This window comes from Mustela putorius, unplaced genomic scaffold (genome assembly GCF_011764305.1).
Source record: "Mustela putorius furo isolate JIRA1106 unplaced genomic scaffold, ASM1176430v1.1 tig00000129_pilon_pilon_pilon, whole genome shotgun sequence".
Classification (NCBI taxonomy): Eukaryota; Metazoa; Chordata; class Mammalia; order Carnivora; family Mustelidae; genus Mustela; species Mustela putorius.
This window is the reverse complement of record NW_025421290.1, coordinates 16,547,880-16,564,977: the sequence shown is the minus strand read 5'-3', so window position 1 is coordinate 16,564,977 and position 17,098 is coordinate 16,547,880. Positions and strand designations below refer to the sequence as shown.

At 37.0% G+C, this 17,098-nt stretch overlaps 1 protein-coding gene across 1 annotated transcript in view; it reads left to right on the top strand.

The window, feature by feature from the left end:
- KCNH5 (potassium voltage-gated channel subfamily H member 5) overlaps positions 1-17,098 on the top strand; it is a 302,979-nt gene that overhangs the window by 61,906 nt on the left and 223,975 nt on the right. Inside the window, exon 6 of the mRNA XM_004738891.3 lies at positions 4,851-5,243. Coding sequence (XP_004738948.1) covers positions 4,851-5,243 — 393 coding nt within the window. The remainder of the gene's footprint in view (positions 1-4,850; positions 5,244-17,098) is intronic.

The window sequence follows — 17,098 nt, the reverse complement described above, 5'->3', positions numbered from 1 at the left end:
TCTTGTATTAATTTAAAAACATGATTCTAAGAAGGGGGTCTATGGATTTCACCAGATTACCAAAAGGGATCTGTGGTACAAAAATGATTAAAAAACTAGTGGCTGTGTGTTGAATGGGTAGATAGGGAAACTAGTTAAGAGGACTTAAGTAGTAAATCAGCTAGCCTGACCATGGCTTTCAGCAAGGAACCCCAAAATGGAAGTGGGCAGATAGCAAACACTCCAAGATTAGAGTCCACACATTTGTTGATAGATAATACTTGAATATGAAAAAGAGGATGAGTCCAAGACAACTGGGTAGATAGTGCTGTTGGCTAAAAAAATGGCAAATATAAGAAGAGGAGAAGGTTTAGGGGCAATGGTAATGAGCTCAGTTTGGGGCATATTAAGTTTAAAGTGCCTGATAGGAAATCTGAGTAAAGATGCTACAAAAGCAGAGGGATTTCTGGGTCTGAATTGCAGGCCTTGGTGCCATAGGACTAGATGAAGTTTCCCAAAGAAAGTATATTGAAACCAGAGAGAAAAGGAATTCAGGACAGAACTCCAGGGCAGCTAGAAAGCTTTGTTGTTCACATGCCTTCTGTAATCATCCCTTGTCCTCCTCATGTGAATGACGCCAGAAGCTAACTAAACTACAAAAACTTGGCTGAGCACTTAGTGGGCGCTCACAGAATGTTCTGAGGTAGCTTACTGAAGAAGAGAAAGATGAAATTCAATATTTATGTTCATCAGTTTGCTCTGCTGGAGAAAAGTGAGTCGGAGAGCTCCAGAGTAACTTTCTGAACTAGTGGCAGATATTAAATATGGTTTGGAGAGGGTTAGGAAGTAAAGTATGTTCCTTGAATTTGGAGGGCTCTGGTGTTTTTCTTGGACCATCGCTAATGGGGCACTTAGAAGGCTTCCTGCTCTGAATAGTACTGTTAGCTTGAGGAGAGATGAATACTTGGATGTGCAAACATGTTTTTAAAAGTCTTGGTAAGATATTAACATAATTAAATATTAACTACTACTAATAATCACAATATTTTGAAAGACAATATGCAATCAGGACAAGATTTAAAGCAGGCTATTTGATACAACTTCCTTTGTCAATAATGCTTATTATAAAGTACTACTTGGTTTTAAGGCTTCCTTATCTGCCTTGAGTTGTCCCTTTTTTCTACAAATCACACAAGTGGAGGGGCTTATTTCTGTGACTGCTGTCTTTTATAGTCATGATTACTTCTGGGTCTTAACAATACCTTATTCAGAGTTATTCTCTTTTCTGTTATACAACTGGGCAAGAACAAGAGGAAGGAAAAGAGGAAAACTTTTTAACTTAGTGCCCTGAAACACTCATTGGTTTTTTCTTCTGCATCAAGTGGGAAGTTTCTTTCCCCTTGATAGATTTTTTACTTTTATTTTTGAGGAAATTTCACTCCTTTTTTCTTCCCGTCTGATTTTTGTTTTATTTTTGCATCACCTTTGGATTAGTGATAGTTTCTTTATTGGTCATCCCTAATCACAAAACTGACTCAGACACAGAACTGTTTTCTATCAGGTCATAGGCTTGATTTCAGAGAACATGAAGAAATAATGAGATTCTCAAAAGATATTTTATCTACATGTGCTCTTGGTCCAAAAGTTGTGACCCAGAAGAAGGAACAAGTTAGCAACAGGATATTATTTCAAAAAATGTTATTCGGAGTCAGATAATTTGTTCAACCTGACAATTTGGATTTGCTATTCAAGTTCAGGTTCGCAGTTTTCCCAAGACGTACAAATTTTATCACAATGTCATTGGCACACCTATGTTTGGAGACAGTTCCTGGTTTCAAAGATCCGGGTGTCTCTGCAGGCAGTTCATCAGTTATCCACAGGAACAGACGTCCCACAGACTAGCTTCAGCTGTTCACTTTTACAGTGGGGGGAGATATATATCTGTAGCAATGTCATGTCCATGGTCCTGATTCTATTAGTGTCAGTGCTCTCAGATATCCAGAGAGAAGGAACGTGTTTGGTTTGGTACAAAAATATATCAGAAAATGTGTTTTCATCCCACGCCACCTAAGGCTCATCACTTCTCAGAGTACAAGTGGAATAGCGTCCTTAGTGAGATATTGAAGGATTGTTACTCAGGGCTTTATAAAAGCGCTCCAGAGTCCAAGTGAAGATTAAAGTCGTGCTCTGCATATGAGAGAGATCCAAGTGTAAGCATGAGTGTCCCTTTGTGGCAGATGCCATGCTTCTTCCCCTCCTTCCTCTCGGCCTGCTTCTCCTCCTCCTCCTCTTAGAGCATTTCTGGATCCTTTTACATATGCAAGTCACTGTCTGAAGAACCGGGTCCTGAATGTTTAAGGAAATATCAGACAAGAGTTTTACCTTGGACTGTACATTATAATCACTCAGGAAAGGTGTTGGAAATAAAGATTGCATAAGATGAATTTTAATTATTGTCAGGGTGGGGGGCATTTCTAGGTATGAGTATATCATCATTTAAAATTTTTCTCCAGATGATTCTCTCTCATTTGTAGCCAAATTTAAGGGAAACTAACCCAAGGAGTGGTCCCATTCCAACTCTAGAGATGACATTGTACATCCTACCAGGATGCTGAGCAGGGTCGGCTTGTCTGTAAGCAGTGTGTGGGACCACAGAATTTATAAGGGTCCATGGGGTGTTTGAATTTCTATTAACAGTAGGAGGAAAAATTGAATTTTTAGGTAAACAAGTTGGATTTATAATACTTATTCTTCTTTGTAACAATACACTTGTAAAATGCAATTTTTATTTTTTATTTATTTTTTTTTATGGAAAAAGGGGTCCAGGGAGGCAAAAATGCCTAGGGCCCATGAAGGTCATAAATGCACCCTGGCACTAAGTTGATTTTCTAAGTCTGATTTCTTTGTGCTTCAACTATAGGCTGTGTAAATATAGATGGTAAAATATGAACATTGACTATGAAGAAAATTTTCATGTTGAACTCAGTGAAATTGGAATGGATATACCAGTGGCTATAAAGAGAAAGAGAAGCCATGATTATGTATGATTCTGTCTACATAAAGCTCTATCCCAACACGAAGCTTACATTCCTGGTAGGAAAATCTGTTGCTAAGGAATTTAAGACCCAGTGGGAGAAATAAGGCTAGGATACTGATAATGAGGACGAATACATAAAAGTCTTTCTAAATAGTTGTCATAGCCCCCAAACAAAAAACAGTAGTGAAAATACACAACTAATGAGAATACTAGTGATATTTTTCACATTTCATATATTAATAATGGGTATTATATACTTAGTTTTCAGTTACATAAGTTCCATGCACAAGAGAAACTTTTCAGGATAATCCTCAAGTTTCAAGAAGTGCTAGTTTTGTTTTGCCTTGTGGCATTTGAGTTATGTGCTAATAGGCATTTTTGTTTATATCTATTCTTATATTCAGATATTTAATGCATTTATAACTTTATGATAACTTTTTGACTGCTACCTTCTGGATCCCATTACTCCTAGAGACACTGAACACTTGGGTATATAAGATGACAAAGCTGCTGGAAATATTTATCAAAGTCCCATTTACAAACTCCTCAACCCGTAGGTTTACTTAGCCTTAGCTTCATTGATGGCATGGAGCAGAACTCTCTGACTCATTCCTTCAACTCCTTTTCACAATTTCCAAGGTCCAGGTTCTGGAAAGCAATACAAAGTCTGTGTTACTTTTGCCCAGGGCTGCCCAGGCCTCTACTCTTGCTCTGTCATCTGCTTTTCCCCTTCTTCTCTTTAGTTAGACCTGCTTAGAGTAAGTCAAAGTTCATATCACCTTGTAGTAAAATTTTTTTCTGTCAGTCAAGAAGGTATGGAGAAGCAAGCCTGAGTATTTAGCAATTTTTATTTCCCCAAAGTGAACATGTGTCTGGACAGGAAACAATGTCTGGACAGTTCTATAAGTACTGATTGAAGGGAGAATAGGAAAAAGCAGGCTATAACATTTACGACCCTGATATCACTGTGCCACTCATTGGACCCCTTACTGAGTCCCAGCAAGATCACCAGCATTGTGGTCCTGGGGTTCGGGGAGGACATCAGTATCAAAGTTATGTTCCCTGAGGTGCTAAGTATGTGTGAAGAATGGATAATGGTGAGTCACCCACATAACTGTTGGACAGTCAGTTAGAGATGTGTGATTTTAGGCAGGGTTGCAAGTGAGTGTACAGAAAGCAATCTCAGAAGTGGATGTCCAGCAGTGCCATAGATCATTGTTGGTGCTGGAGGAAGTCATCAAGAGGATATGACTGCTGGCTGATCCCAGAACTGAACCCAGGCAACTGGAGATTCCTTCCAGTCCTTGGAATGTACTCTCTGCCCACCATTCCCACAGTGGGAGCCATTTCCAAGGACATAGCCTTGAAAGAATAGGATGTTGTTGAGGTCATTTGGACTGTATGTGACTGGATCCAGTTAGGGTATCTACTAAGTTTTTAAGATTCCGGTGGGTGGGTACGGAGGTCCACTTGTCTTACCGTTTCCTGTGACAAGCCTTATAAGTATGTTCCCTTGCTTATTAAACCACCATCTAACGATTTGGCATGGTCTTTCCTTTTCTTTGTTCTCTCCTTCTGCTTGGTGTTTGGGGACCAGTTTGTGAACCAACAGTTGGCCAGTGGAGAGAAAGCCAGATACAAGAGCAGACAGATTAACTTCCTTTGAACTATTTTTGGTACAACTCAGAAGACAGGGACAAAACTATAGGATGTGACTGGTCTTGATACCAGGAGTCATGAAAAATACACTGTGGTTTGACTTCCAGTAAGTTTGAATTCATTACTAATTGCAGAGATGACCAAGTCATTTATATACACATTATCTCTCTTTTAGGTTCTTCAGCTGGGATCAGATATCCTTCCTCAGTATAAGCAAGAAGCGCCAAAGACGCCACCACACATTATTTTACACTATTGTGCTTTTAAAACTACTTGGGATTGGGTGATTTTAATTCTTACCTTCTACACCGCCATTATGGTTCCTTATAATGTTTCCTTCAAAACGAAGCAGAACAACATAGCCTGGCTGGTGCTGGACAGTGTGGTGGACGTTATTTTTCTGGTTGACATTGTTTTAAATTTTCACACGACCTTTGTGGGACCTGGTGGAGAGGTCATTTCTGACCCCAAACTGATAAGGATGAACTATCTGAAAACTTGGTTTGTGATCGATCTGTTGTCTTGTTTACCTTATGACATCATCAATGCCTTTGAAAATGTGGATGAGGTAAGTTTCTTTTTTTTCTGAGTACTGTGGATCATGTATTTTGAGAAAATTAAGATAAAAAGAGTTTACAAATAATCCAAACTTCTTTTTAGCAACCACTTTTAGCCTTTACCCTACTTGCCATAAAGTAAAATATCAATGACTTTAATTTTCATCTGCTTCTTTTTCGTGCTTTCTGGTTGATAATACCAATTACTAGGACAGTGGTTGTTGTTCAAAGTTGCAGTTTGAAAAGGTGGGGGTTGTGGTTGGAGGAGGTGGAACAGAAGAAAAGCAACAGCATTTGGGGGTCAAATAACGTAATGAATTAGGTAATTGATTAAAAGAGATGAAACAGATGTATTTTCTTTGGACAACAGATGTGTTCTATGCATCTATAAAACTTTTGACTCCTCCTCTCCAGTTATATATGGTAGCAGTGCTTGAGTTAACTAAAAAACAAACAAACAAAAAACAGAAAAAAACTTCTATGGAAAATCCTCAAATTTTTGCCTTTTTGATTTCTTCTTTATAGCCTTTGTTTTAAATTTTGTCTAAGTACATTTGTGGTTAGAGACTATCTTGGATGACTTCTGATGTCTGGTCTAGTTCAAGGTTCTCTTCATTAAGTATTATATGCACAACTAGAAATACTTAAAATGTGTAGGCACCTGGGTGGCTTGGTTGGTTGGGTAGATGACTCTTTATTCCAGCTCAGGTCATGATCTCAGGGTCCTGGGATTGAGGCGTGCATTGGGCTTTGCATTAAGTGGGGAGTCTGCTTGAGGAGTCTTTTTTCTCCCTCTGTTCCTCCCCCTGCTTGCATACTCTCTCCTTCCAAAACAAATAAATCTTAAAGGAATACTAAAAATGTGCAATATCTTTTTTTTTTTTAAAGATTTATTTATTTGTCAGAGAGCATACAAGCAGGGAGAGCAGAGGGAGAGGGAGATTCAGGCCTCTGGCTGAGCAAGGAGCTCAATGTGGGACTCAGTCCGAGGACCTTGGAATCATGACCCGAGCTGAAGGCAGACGCTGAACCAACTGAGCCACCCAGGCATCCCTACAAATGAGTAATATCTTAAAAGACCACTTCATCCAGGGCTTCCTAGCTTTTAACTTAATAGTGGATGATATCCAACTTGCTACAGCAAGCTAATAGGATGCAACCAATAATTTCAACTAATAATGTAAAAATGAGTCCATATAGAATGCATCTATTATTAAAATGTGTTTGTAATGATGATATTACAAATTTAATTTCCCCAAAGATTCTACTCTGTCCTTGTAAACTGCTCAGATGGAAATCTCTACTCTGTTGTTGTTACTCTATGTATGTTGGAAGATAGATAGAAACTATTCAGTGACTTTTTTCCCATAAAATTTCTACACTCAATTAACTTTAGTAATATTAAAAAAAAAAGATTTTCCTGAAAGTTAAGTGTAGATACTGTGTTTTGATGCTGTACGCATTACTTTAAAAATTTCGGAAAAAAGAGGAATTATAGTAAATTGTTTCCTAATTTCAGATTCCACTTACATGCTTTTAAAGGTAGATTTATTTCTTTCTTATTTACCTTCTGGAAGGCATTGAAAGGAGTTAATTTTGAAAATGTGAAATATGATAAGGAGATGATAAGCAGTGTATATTTCACTTCCTGTATGAATTAATATATTAAGATGAACAGATTAAGATTTCAGTTATTTAGAACATAGTCATAAAGATTTGAATAACAACCAAAAGATTGGTTCAGTTTATACATAATACACTAAATATTTACAAAATAATAAATGCATTTAACATAATGTATTAATAGATCAAGAGATCCTCAGCCACATGCATATTAAAATGCAAAGTAAAACTACAAACTATACTGACCTACCATTTTCACTTTTCACACTGTTGTAATAAAAACTTTGTTAACACACTAGGTTGGTGAGTGTGGTAGCTAAGAAGGTACACTGTTTAGATTGTCCTTCGTGAAAATCTGCTGTCTGGAGCTCAGTTCATAGCTTCCTGGAACCTGCTCTTGGTTTGGGAAAGCCAATTGTTAGCATCTTTTTTAAATTCAGCACTCATTCAGTGAGTCATCGCACTGTCCCTCTAGTAGCTTGAAACTGACCATCGTGGGAGTATTTACACTCAGAAAGCCCAAAATGCTATAAATAAAGGCGGTTTTTTTGTTTTGTTTTGTTTTGTTTTGACTGACAGCTGCTGCATTTTCTGATCTGCTGCAGTTCACAAACTGAAGCCATGTTTCCTCCAGGCTACTTTTAGCCAATAATTAAGGATGGTGGTAATATTATAATTTAGTCTAGTCCTACTCAATGCAGAACTGCTCTAACGAGAAACTTTTGCTCTGGGGCTCCCCATTCACACATGTCAGAACTACATTTTGGTTCGGAGGCTCCTACCTCCTCTGTTTGTCTTTCCTAGACCTTTCTCTTGTAAAACTTGCACACCTAACCCTGACTTGGCAGAACTCCATAGGGGACCTGCACTGAGCGACGGTATGGGCACGCTCATACATTGCTCAAGGGAGTATAAGTTGGTAAAACCTCTTTGAAGGAGGATTGACAATATCTCATTTTGAAAAAAATAAAACAAAAACTCTAGAGCAAACCACTTTCAAATTATTTAGGGAATTCTTTTGTTATTTGCTTCCATGTCAGCAAACAAGATTATGTACAAATATGCTATTTATGGTGGAATCTTAAATCTACTATGGTTGTTTTCCTGTACTTTCCACTTTCCTGAGAGTTAATAAACAGCTGGATTTATTGTTTGCTTCGTTTTTTGTACTTATCGCCAATTCAAACTCTAAGCTCCTTGCCTGTGGTCTACATCTTCTCTCATTACATTGATGCAATCAGTAGTCGATCAACATTATTTTCTTAAACAAATCTCTCTTTACTGCCCCCTCCCACATGATTGACTTTGGCTAATTATAATATTTTAGGCTAGAGATAATTAGGATTTCTGACCCTTTATGCGTGACTTGTTCTCTTTTTGAAAGTTTGGTGTATCCTCTCTGCCCCAGAGTTCTGAGACTTTCTGACCATATGCCTTAGTGTGGGTCTGTTTTCATCCATTTGGCTGGGCAGTGACCGTGGCCCTTTTCAGTCTGGCAAAGTGTGTCTTCTGTCTTCATTTCTTTCTCCTGTGATGATTATCTCCACCCTTCTTCCCATTTTTTTTTTTTTTTCCTTGCTGGAGCTCCTTTTTTTCAGATACTGCACCTTTTGGACTAGTCTAATTTTCTTTTTCTTTTCTCCTATTTTCCAATGCTTCCTATTTTTGCTCTCCCATCTGGGAGATTTTCTCAACAGTATTTTCTCACATTCTTTGTCCCTAATGATTGTTTGTGCTTAAAGTCTATTTGGCTTGATACTAGCAGAGCTACATTAGCTTTCATATAGTATTTAGTATATATATTTCTATATTAAAATTTTTTTATTTTTAGATTTTATTTATTTATTTGACAGACAGAGATCACAAATAGGCAGAGAGGCAGGCAGAGAGAAGTGTGTGTGGGGGAGCAGGCTCCCCACCTAGCAGAGAGCTCCATGCGGGGCTTGATCCCAGGACCCTGAGATCATGACCTGAGCCGAAGGCAGAGGCTTTAACCCACTGCGCCACCCAGGCGCCCCTTCTATATTTTAAATTTTATTATAGATTATTATACTCCAGCTCTATCTTCTATAGGTAATATATAGATTCTGAGAGTATAACTGACAAGCTTAATCTGTACATTTATCAAAATTAATTGCATTTTGATTTACTTAGAGAATATTCTTTTCTACTTTAAAATGCTTTTTCTTTCCTTTTCTCTATGTTTTTATTTCCTTTTTCTTTTTTTCTTCCATCTTTTGGATTGAGTTTTTTCTTTCATCTACTGGATTCCCTCTACTAGTTTGGAAGTTTTTTTGTTAATTGATTACTCTTAACATTTTTATTTATTTTTTTTAAAGATGCTTATTTATTTATTGAAGAGGGAGAGATCACAAGTAGGCAGAGCAGCAGGCAGAGACGGGTGTGGGGGCAGGAAGCAGGATCCCTGCTGAGCAGAGAGCCCAATGCAGGGCTCCATCCCAGGACCCTGAGATGATGACCTGGCCGAAGGCAGAGGCTTAACCCACTAAGACACCCAGGTGCCCCATTTTTAGCATCAATATGTGGCTTATTAGTATCTTTACTTGCCTCCTAATTAGTATCTTGTCTCCTTTTACATTATTATTGTCTGGTATTTTGCATCTATATTGTTTTTAACTTTCTTTTCTAATTAATATATTGTTGTCTTATTTAATTCCAATACTTAATTAGATATACCCACATGTCTGCTAGTTTCTTTGCTCACATTATTTTATGTATTTTTGATTTTCTGCTGGTTCAGTTCCTGTGGGTTGGCTGTGTATTATCTGTTATATGACATCCAACTTTCTGGAACATACTGCTTCAGGGAAACCTTACTACGTTATGTTAAAAAAATTCAACTGAGTAATTTTAAAGATCATATTGGCTTTATTTCATGATTCGTGAGTTGGGTAGCATCCCATCTAGCAAATAGAAAGGAGCTCTGAGGAGCTGTACAAAACAGAAGACTTTTACAGGCAGAAGGGAGCCAGACAAGGACATCATTAGCAGAGTGGGTTATTTCAGGCAATGTCACCTTCCTTTAGGGGCAGGCAGAGAGTCCGTTAGGCAGGTTACCTCACTACTGCTGACCAGGTAATTCCAGACGGACTGGTTAAGATCACATTCTTGGGAGAGGCTGAAAGTGCCTTTAAGTTGGTGTTAAGTCTTGGTTTGTTGACATGGACTTAGCACAAGTGACTCCATTTTGGGCCTCTTGTCTTTAAAAAAATGATGATTTCCAAGCAACTGTAATGAATATCTTCATTGTATTTCATCTTCATTTATGTACATGAGTGCCCATGAATGTAATTAAAGCTATTTTTCTTTTGTTGCTTTGTGTGTGTTCATGAGTGCTGTACCGTTTGTTGTGTGATTGGGGACTTAGGCCTTCCCTAGGACATGTTTGTTTTGAGCTTTTGGGTAGTTACTCCCGCTCTCAGTTTCTGTGTCTGTTAGAAAAGAAAGGGAATACCTAGTTATTTACACCACAGGGTGGTTATAAGGAACAAATGGGAATAGAGACAGGAATGGATTTTGCTTGTAGAATTTTGCATTTTTTAGGGGATGTTATTATTTCATGTGTGTATGTTTGCTTCCTTAGCTTGATCATATACCTTGTGACTGTGAAGAATGTGGCCCATCTCCTTGATAATCTTTTATCACTCTTAGTACATATCAATGGCTCACTGACCTGAAGCAATGAAGTGTTAACGAGGTTTTAGTAAATTGTACAGTGACATTAAACTTAAGAATAATGAAGCGAGATGGTGGTGGCTGGGGAATAGGAGAGTATGAATCTGAAAATAGTTTAATCCGTTAATGTGATATGGGTGCAGGACTTAATAACTCTTTATTTTCATGATTGTCTCAGTTGATGTGCTCTCTGAAGTGTAATTTGATTTACTAGGAATTCACGAACTGGATATGTGATTCTGTAAGAGAGCTGTGAGGCACAGAAGGCAGCATCCATTAGAGGAAAGTATTCTGTTTGAGAAGAAGTAATGCAGATTTCCTAGGAACCATAACACAGGGTTAAAAAAAAAGTTGTCACTAGGAATCCAAGGAATAGAATCAAGCTCTTTTGTAGGCGCATTTTACAGCTCTGGGTGGTCCTCAGAACCTGATTTCTGGGAGGCTGGGGGGACCTGGGCACTGAATTATATAGGGCATCAGAGAAAGATATGGCAGCTGAAGATAATACACGATTTGGTAGTGTAAGTGAGCTTAGGAAACAACGCTACATAGGTAAAGTGTAAGTGGTAAATATGATAAACTAGGTCATGACAAATTGAAATGGGGGAAAAGATCACTTATGTATTGTTTTAGGAGGCAAAATGAATGAGACAGCATTGCTAAGTGGAAATGTATAAATATTTTTAATTTCCTGAAAATCTTATGTAAAATGATTTTTAAATTTTTTTGCAGATTATGCCTGAGTTATTGTGTTTAAGCATACATTGTTTATAGTGCAGTTTTTTGTTTCTTATCAAGCCATCAAATCAAGTATTGGAAATTAAAGAAGCTAATTATGCTTGTAGATTTTGGTGACTTTTTCAGCCTCTGATCTTTTTTTCTCCCTTCAATTGAATCTCAGACCCTCTACCAAATATAGCATGTTAGAAATTGTTATTTAATACAGTTTGGTTGCTATTACTTTTTTATTAAAGCCTACAGATAATTTGAAATAATGTTTCAGTGGTCAGGGCACCTGGGTGGCTCAGTCATTTAAGTGTCTGCCTTTGGCTCAGGTCTGATCCCAGGGTCCTGGGATCAAGTCCTGCATGGGGCTCCCTTCTCAGTGGGGAGTCTACTTCTCCCTCTCTCTGCCTGCTGCTTTGCCTACTTGTGCTCTCTATCTCTCTGTGTCAAATAAATAAATAAATAAATAAAATCAATCTTAAAAAAAAAAAGTTTCAGTGGTACAGATAAGGACTATTTAATATTTCTTTTTCTTAGTTTTCCTAAATTTAATCTAATTAAATGCATCGAAACCCTGTCCAGTCCACCTTGGAATCGATTGATTTTTCTCATCTGTGTATTTGCATAGATGATAATGGACTTTTTTTTTTTTTTTGATAATGGACTTTATTTTTAAGACCAATTTAAAATTCACAGCAAAATTGAGAGGAAGGTATAGAGAGTTTCCATACAGAGATTGCCAACCCCCACCCCCCAGCCTCTCTCATTATCAACATCCCTTACCATAGTGGTACATTTATTACAATTGGTGAACCTATACTGACACACTGTTATCACTGAAAGTCTATGCTGTATGTTCTGTGGGTTAGGATAAATGTATAATGACATGTATTTACCATTACAGTATTATACAGAGTACTTCCATTGCCTTAAAAATTCTCTGTGCTGGGCTAATTTAGTCCTTCCTCCTCCCCTTACCCCTAGCAATCACTGATCCTTTTACGGTTGATACAGTTTTGAATTTTCCAGAATGTCATATGGTTGGAATCATATAGTATGTAGCCTTTTCAGATTCGCTTCTTTCATGTTTTAATATGCATCTAAGATTCCTCCATGTCTTTTTATGGCTTTGGCTCACTTATTTTTGGAGCTCAATAATATTAGATTGTCTGGATATACTGGTTTATTTTTCTACTGAAGGAGAAACTGGCTGCTTCCAAGTTTTGGCAATTATGAATTAAAGCTGCTGTAAACTTTGTGTGTAGGTTTTTGTGTAGGAGTAAGTTATCAGCTCATTTGGGTTAATTCCAAGAAACACAATTGCTGGATCATATGGGAAGATTATGTTCAATTTTGTAAGAAATTGCTGAACTATCTTCCAAAGCTGCGGTACCATTTTGCATTTTCATCAGCACTGAATGAGAGTTCCTGTTGATCCACATCTTCACCAGCATTTGTTGTTGTCAGTGTTTTGGATTTTGATCATCCTAATAGATGTGTAGTGTTGTCTCCTTATTGTTTTAATTTGCAATTCCCTAATGACATAAGATGTTGAACAGTTTTTCATATACCTGTTTTCTATCAATATATTCTTTGGTCAGGTGTCTGTCCAGATCCTTTTGCTCATTTTTTGATCAAGTTTTTAATTTTCTCCTTGTTGAATTTTGAGAGATCTTTGTATGTTTTATGTAATGGTCCTTTATAAGATAGGTCTTTTACAAAATATTTCTTTCATTCTGTGGCTTGTCTTCTTATTATCATGATCGTTATCTTTCACAGAACAGTTTTTAATTATTTTTTAAAATTATTTCTTTTATGGATCATGCCTTTGGTGTATCTAAAAAGTTATCACCAAAACCAAGGTGACCTAGTTTTTTCCCATGTTATCGTCTAAAAGCTTTAGTTTTGTGTTTTAAATTTAGGTCTGTTATCCATTTTGAGTTAATTTTTATAAAGGGTTTAAGGTCTGTGTGTACATTCATTTTTTTTTTCCATTTGGATGTCCAGTTGCAATATTTGTTGAAAAAACTATCTTTGCTCCATTGTATTGCTTTTGCTCCTTTGTTAAGAACAGTTGATTATATTTATGTGGGTCTGTTTCTGGGCTCTCTGTTTTGTCTCATAGATCTGTTTGTCTCTACTTCCACTGCATTGTCTTGACTACTACAGACTTAAAGCAAATGTTGAAGTTGAGTAGTATCTGCCCTCTAACTTTGTTCTCCTTCAATATTGAGTTGGCTTTTCACAACTTTTTCTCTTCATATAAACTTTAGAATCAGTTTATTGATATCCACAAAATAACTTGGTATTTTGATCAGGATTGTGTTATAACTACAGATCAAGAATTGACATCTTTTTTTTTTTTGAAGATTTATTTATTTTAGAGAAATTGTAGGGGGAGAAGTGGAGAGAGAGGGAAAGACAGAATCTTATTATTTTTAAAATTTATTTATATTCAGTTAACATACAATGTGTTATTGGTTTTGGAAGTAGAGGTCCATGATTCATCAGTCTTATATAATACCCAGGGCTCATTACATTGTGTGCCCTCTTTAATGTCCATTATCCATTTACTCCATTCTGCCTCTCCCCTCCAGCAACCCTCAGTTTGTTTCCTATGCTTAAGAGTGTCTTATAGTTTATCTCCCTCTCTGATTTTGTTTTGTTTTATTTTTTCCTTGGAAAGAGAGCATCTTAAGTAGACTTCCTGCTGAACGTAGAGCTCAATGTAGGGCGCGCTCTCATGACCCTATCACGACCTGAGCTGAAATCAAGAGTCAGGTGCTTAACCAACTAAGCCACCCAGACACCCTGAGAAGAACTGACATCTTGACAATATTGAGTATTCCTCTTCATGAGCATGGGATGTCACTCCATTTATTTAGTTTTCCTTTGATTTCCTTCATCAGAATGTTGTGGTTTTCCTCATAAACATCTTTTATTTATGTGATTATAATGTTAGCTGTAGGTTTTTTTATAGATGTTCTTTATCAAGTAGAGGAAGTTCCTCTCTTCCTAGTTTTCTGGGAGTTTTTATTATGACTATTCTATTTTATTAAGTGCTTTTTTTCTGCATTTATTGATATAATCATGTGATCTTTGTTCTTTAGTCTGTGATGTTATGGATTACCTTAATTGATTTTTGAGTGTTATACCAGCCATGCATGCTTAGAAGAAATTCTACTTGGGCATATTATATGATCATATTTATATATTGTTGGATATATTTGATATATTATATATTTGCAATTTTTTTGAGGATTTTTGCATTTATGTTCATAAGAAATATTGGTCTGTAGTTTTCTTTTCTCATAATATTTTTGTCTGATTTTGGTAGTAGGGTAATTCTGGATACCAAAAGATGAGTTAGGAAGTATCATATCTTCTTCTACCTTTGGAAAAGATTGTAGAGGTTGGTATATTTCTTCCTGAGATATTTGGTAGAATTCACCCATGAACTCATCTGGGCCTGGGGTAATTTTGGAAGGTTATTACTGAATTGATTTGTTTAATGGATATAGTTCTTTTCAAATAGCCTATTTTTTCTTGTGTGAGTTTGGGCAGGTTACATCTTTCAAGGAATTGGTCCATATCTTCTAGAATTATTCATAGTATTTTATTACTATTTTTAAAAAATTTATTTATTTATTTATGAGAGAGAAAGAGAGAGAAAGAAAAAGAGAGAGAGAGAGAGAGAGAGAGAGAGAAGAGGAGGAAGATAGAGGGTGAGGGAAAGAAATCCTCAAGACTTCCTGATGAGCATGGAGCCCAGGGTCCAATGTGGGGCTCTGTCCCAGGACCTGAGATCATGACCTGAGCCAAAACTGAGAGCTGGCTACTTAACTGACTGGGCCACCCAGGCTCCCCTCTATTACTGTTATTGTTACTATTCTCTTAATGTCTATGTAGTGATGTTCTCTCTTTTATTTCTCTTATTAGTGATTTGTGTCTTCTCTATTTTTTTTCTTATTAAGCATGGCTAGAATCTTAATTTTATCTGTCTTTCTAAAGAGCAGGCTTTTGGTTTTGTTGACTTTCCTCTATGATTTCTTTTTTTCAATTTCATTGATTTTTTTTGTTCTAATTATGTCTTTTCTTCTTGATTACTTTATACTTAATTTTCTCTTTTTTTTTTTTCAGTTTGCTAAGGTGGAAGTTCACATTATTGATTTTTGATCTTCCTTCTTTCCTAGTATTTGCATTCAAAGCTATAAATTTCCCTCTAAGCACTTCTTTCACTTCATCCCACAAATTTTGATACATTGTATTTTCATTTTTGTTTAGTTCAAAAACTTAAAAAATTTTTCTTGAGGTTTCTTATTTGATCCATTTTTGTTTAGAAGTATGTTGTTTGTCTCCAAGTATTTTGAGATTTTCTCTCTGTTGTTGATTTCTAGCTTAATTCCATTGTGATCTAAAAGCAAACACTCTATGACCTCTGTTCTTTTAAATTTGTTAACGTGTGTGTTGGGCCAGAATGTGTTCTTAGTAATGTTTTATGTGAGCTTGAGAAGAATGTGTTTTCTTTGCTGTTTCCATATAAAATAGTTGATCAATGTCAATTATGTCTGGTTGATTCATGGTGCTGTTGAGTTCTACTATGTTTTTACTGATTTTCTGTCTCCTAGATGTGACTATTTCTGATAGAGAGGCATGGAAGTCTTCAACTATAACAGTAGATTTATCTGTTTCTCCTAGTAGTTCTGCTCGCTTTTTCTTCACATATTCTGATGTTCTCGTTAGGTGCATATACATTAAGGCTATTACCTTTTGGAGATTTGACCATTTTATCATTATTCAGTGCCCCTCTTTATCCTGATAACTTTTTTTGCTCTGAAGAGCATGAGACTTTTTTTTTTTTTTTTTTAAGATTTTACTTATTTATTTGACACAGAGAGAGACATCGCAAGTAAGTAGAGGGGCAGGCAGAGAGGGGTGAGGGGCGGCCGGAAGCGGGCCCCCTGCTGAGCAGAGAGCCCAATGCGGGGCTCTATCCCAGGACCATGAGATCATGACCTGAGCCAAAGGCAGAGGCTTTAACCCACTGAGCCACCCAGGCGCCCCAAGAGCATGAGACTTTAACTGTGATGAAATCTTCATGTTTTGTCTTGGGGGTGATTCTACCTTCTAGTCAGACATAGGTTTTTTTTAGTGCCTGCTTTCAAAAACTTTAGCTACAGTTTTAAGTCCTTTATACCTCCCAGTTCTTTTCTGCTTGAGAAAGCACCTTAACAATGTTAGTGATTCTAAGAACAATAAAAAAACTGCTTATACTTTTACTGAGGATTAGATTGGTGGTTTACCCACACTTGACTTTCACCCATAGACTCAGAGGAAAGTATATGGCTGGCCACCCTATTTAGCATCCTTTATTTCTTCTCCAAGTGAAAAGTTAGGATTGGGTAAATTTCAAGGATTGGTGGAAACAGCAAGGTGAGGATTTTGAGGCAAAAAATTCAAAGAATATGAGGGCATAAACTGTTTATGCTTCCTGCTGAAGAGTTACTGTGTCTTTGGGAAGTTCCTATGATGAAAAATCAAACCATTTGCCTGGGCAGGAGAGTCCTAGAAATATTAAGTCATGCTAAGGAAGACAGGACTAGCACAAAGTCATGTGAACATCAACAGTTAAGTATGGTTTCAGTTCTGAGTGTTCAGGCTGAGTGTGAGGTTGTACAGTGTCAGTTCTCTAGTCTTTAAGTCAGGATGGTCCTAGTACTTGCCAATTGAGTCTCATTTGCTTACTTTTGTGTTGCCCCCTTGGCAGAAGGGCACAACTAACACAGCTCTGTGGACTGCTACATAGATAGCTATGAGGTCA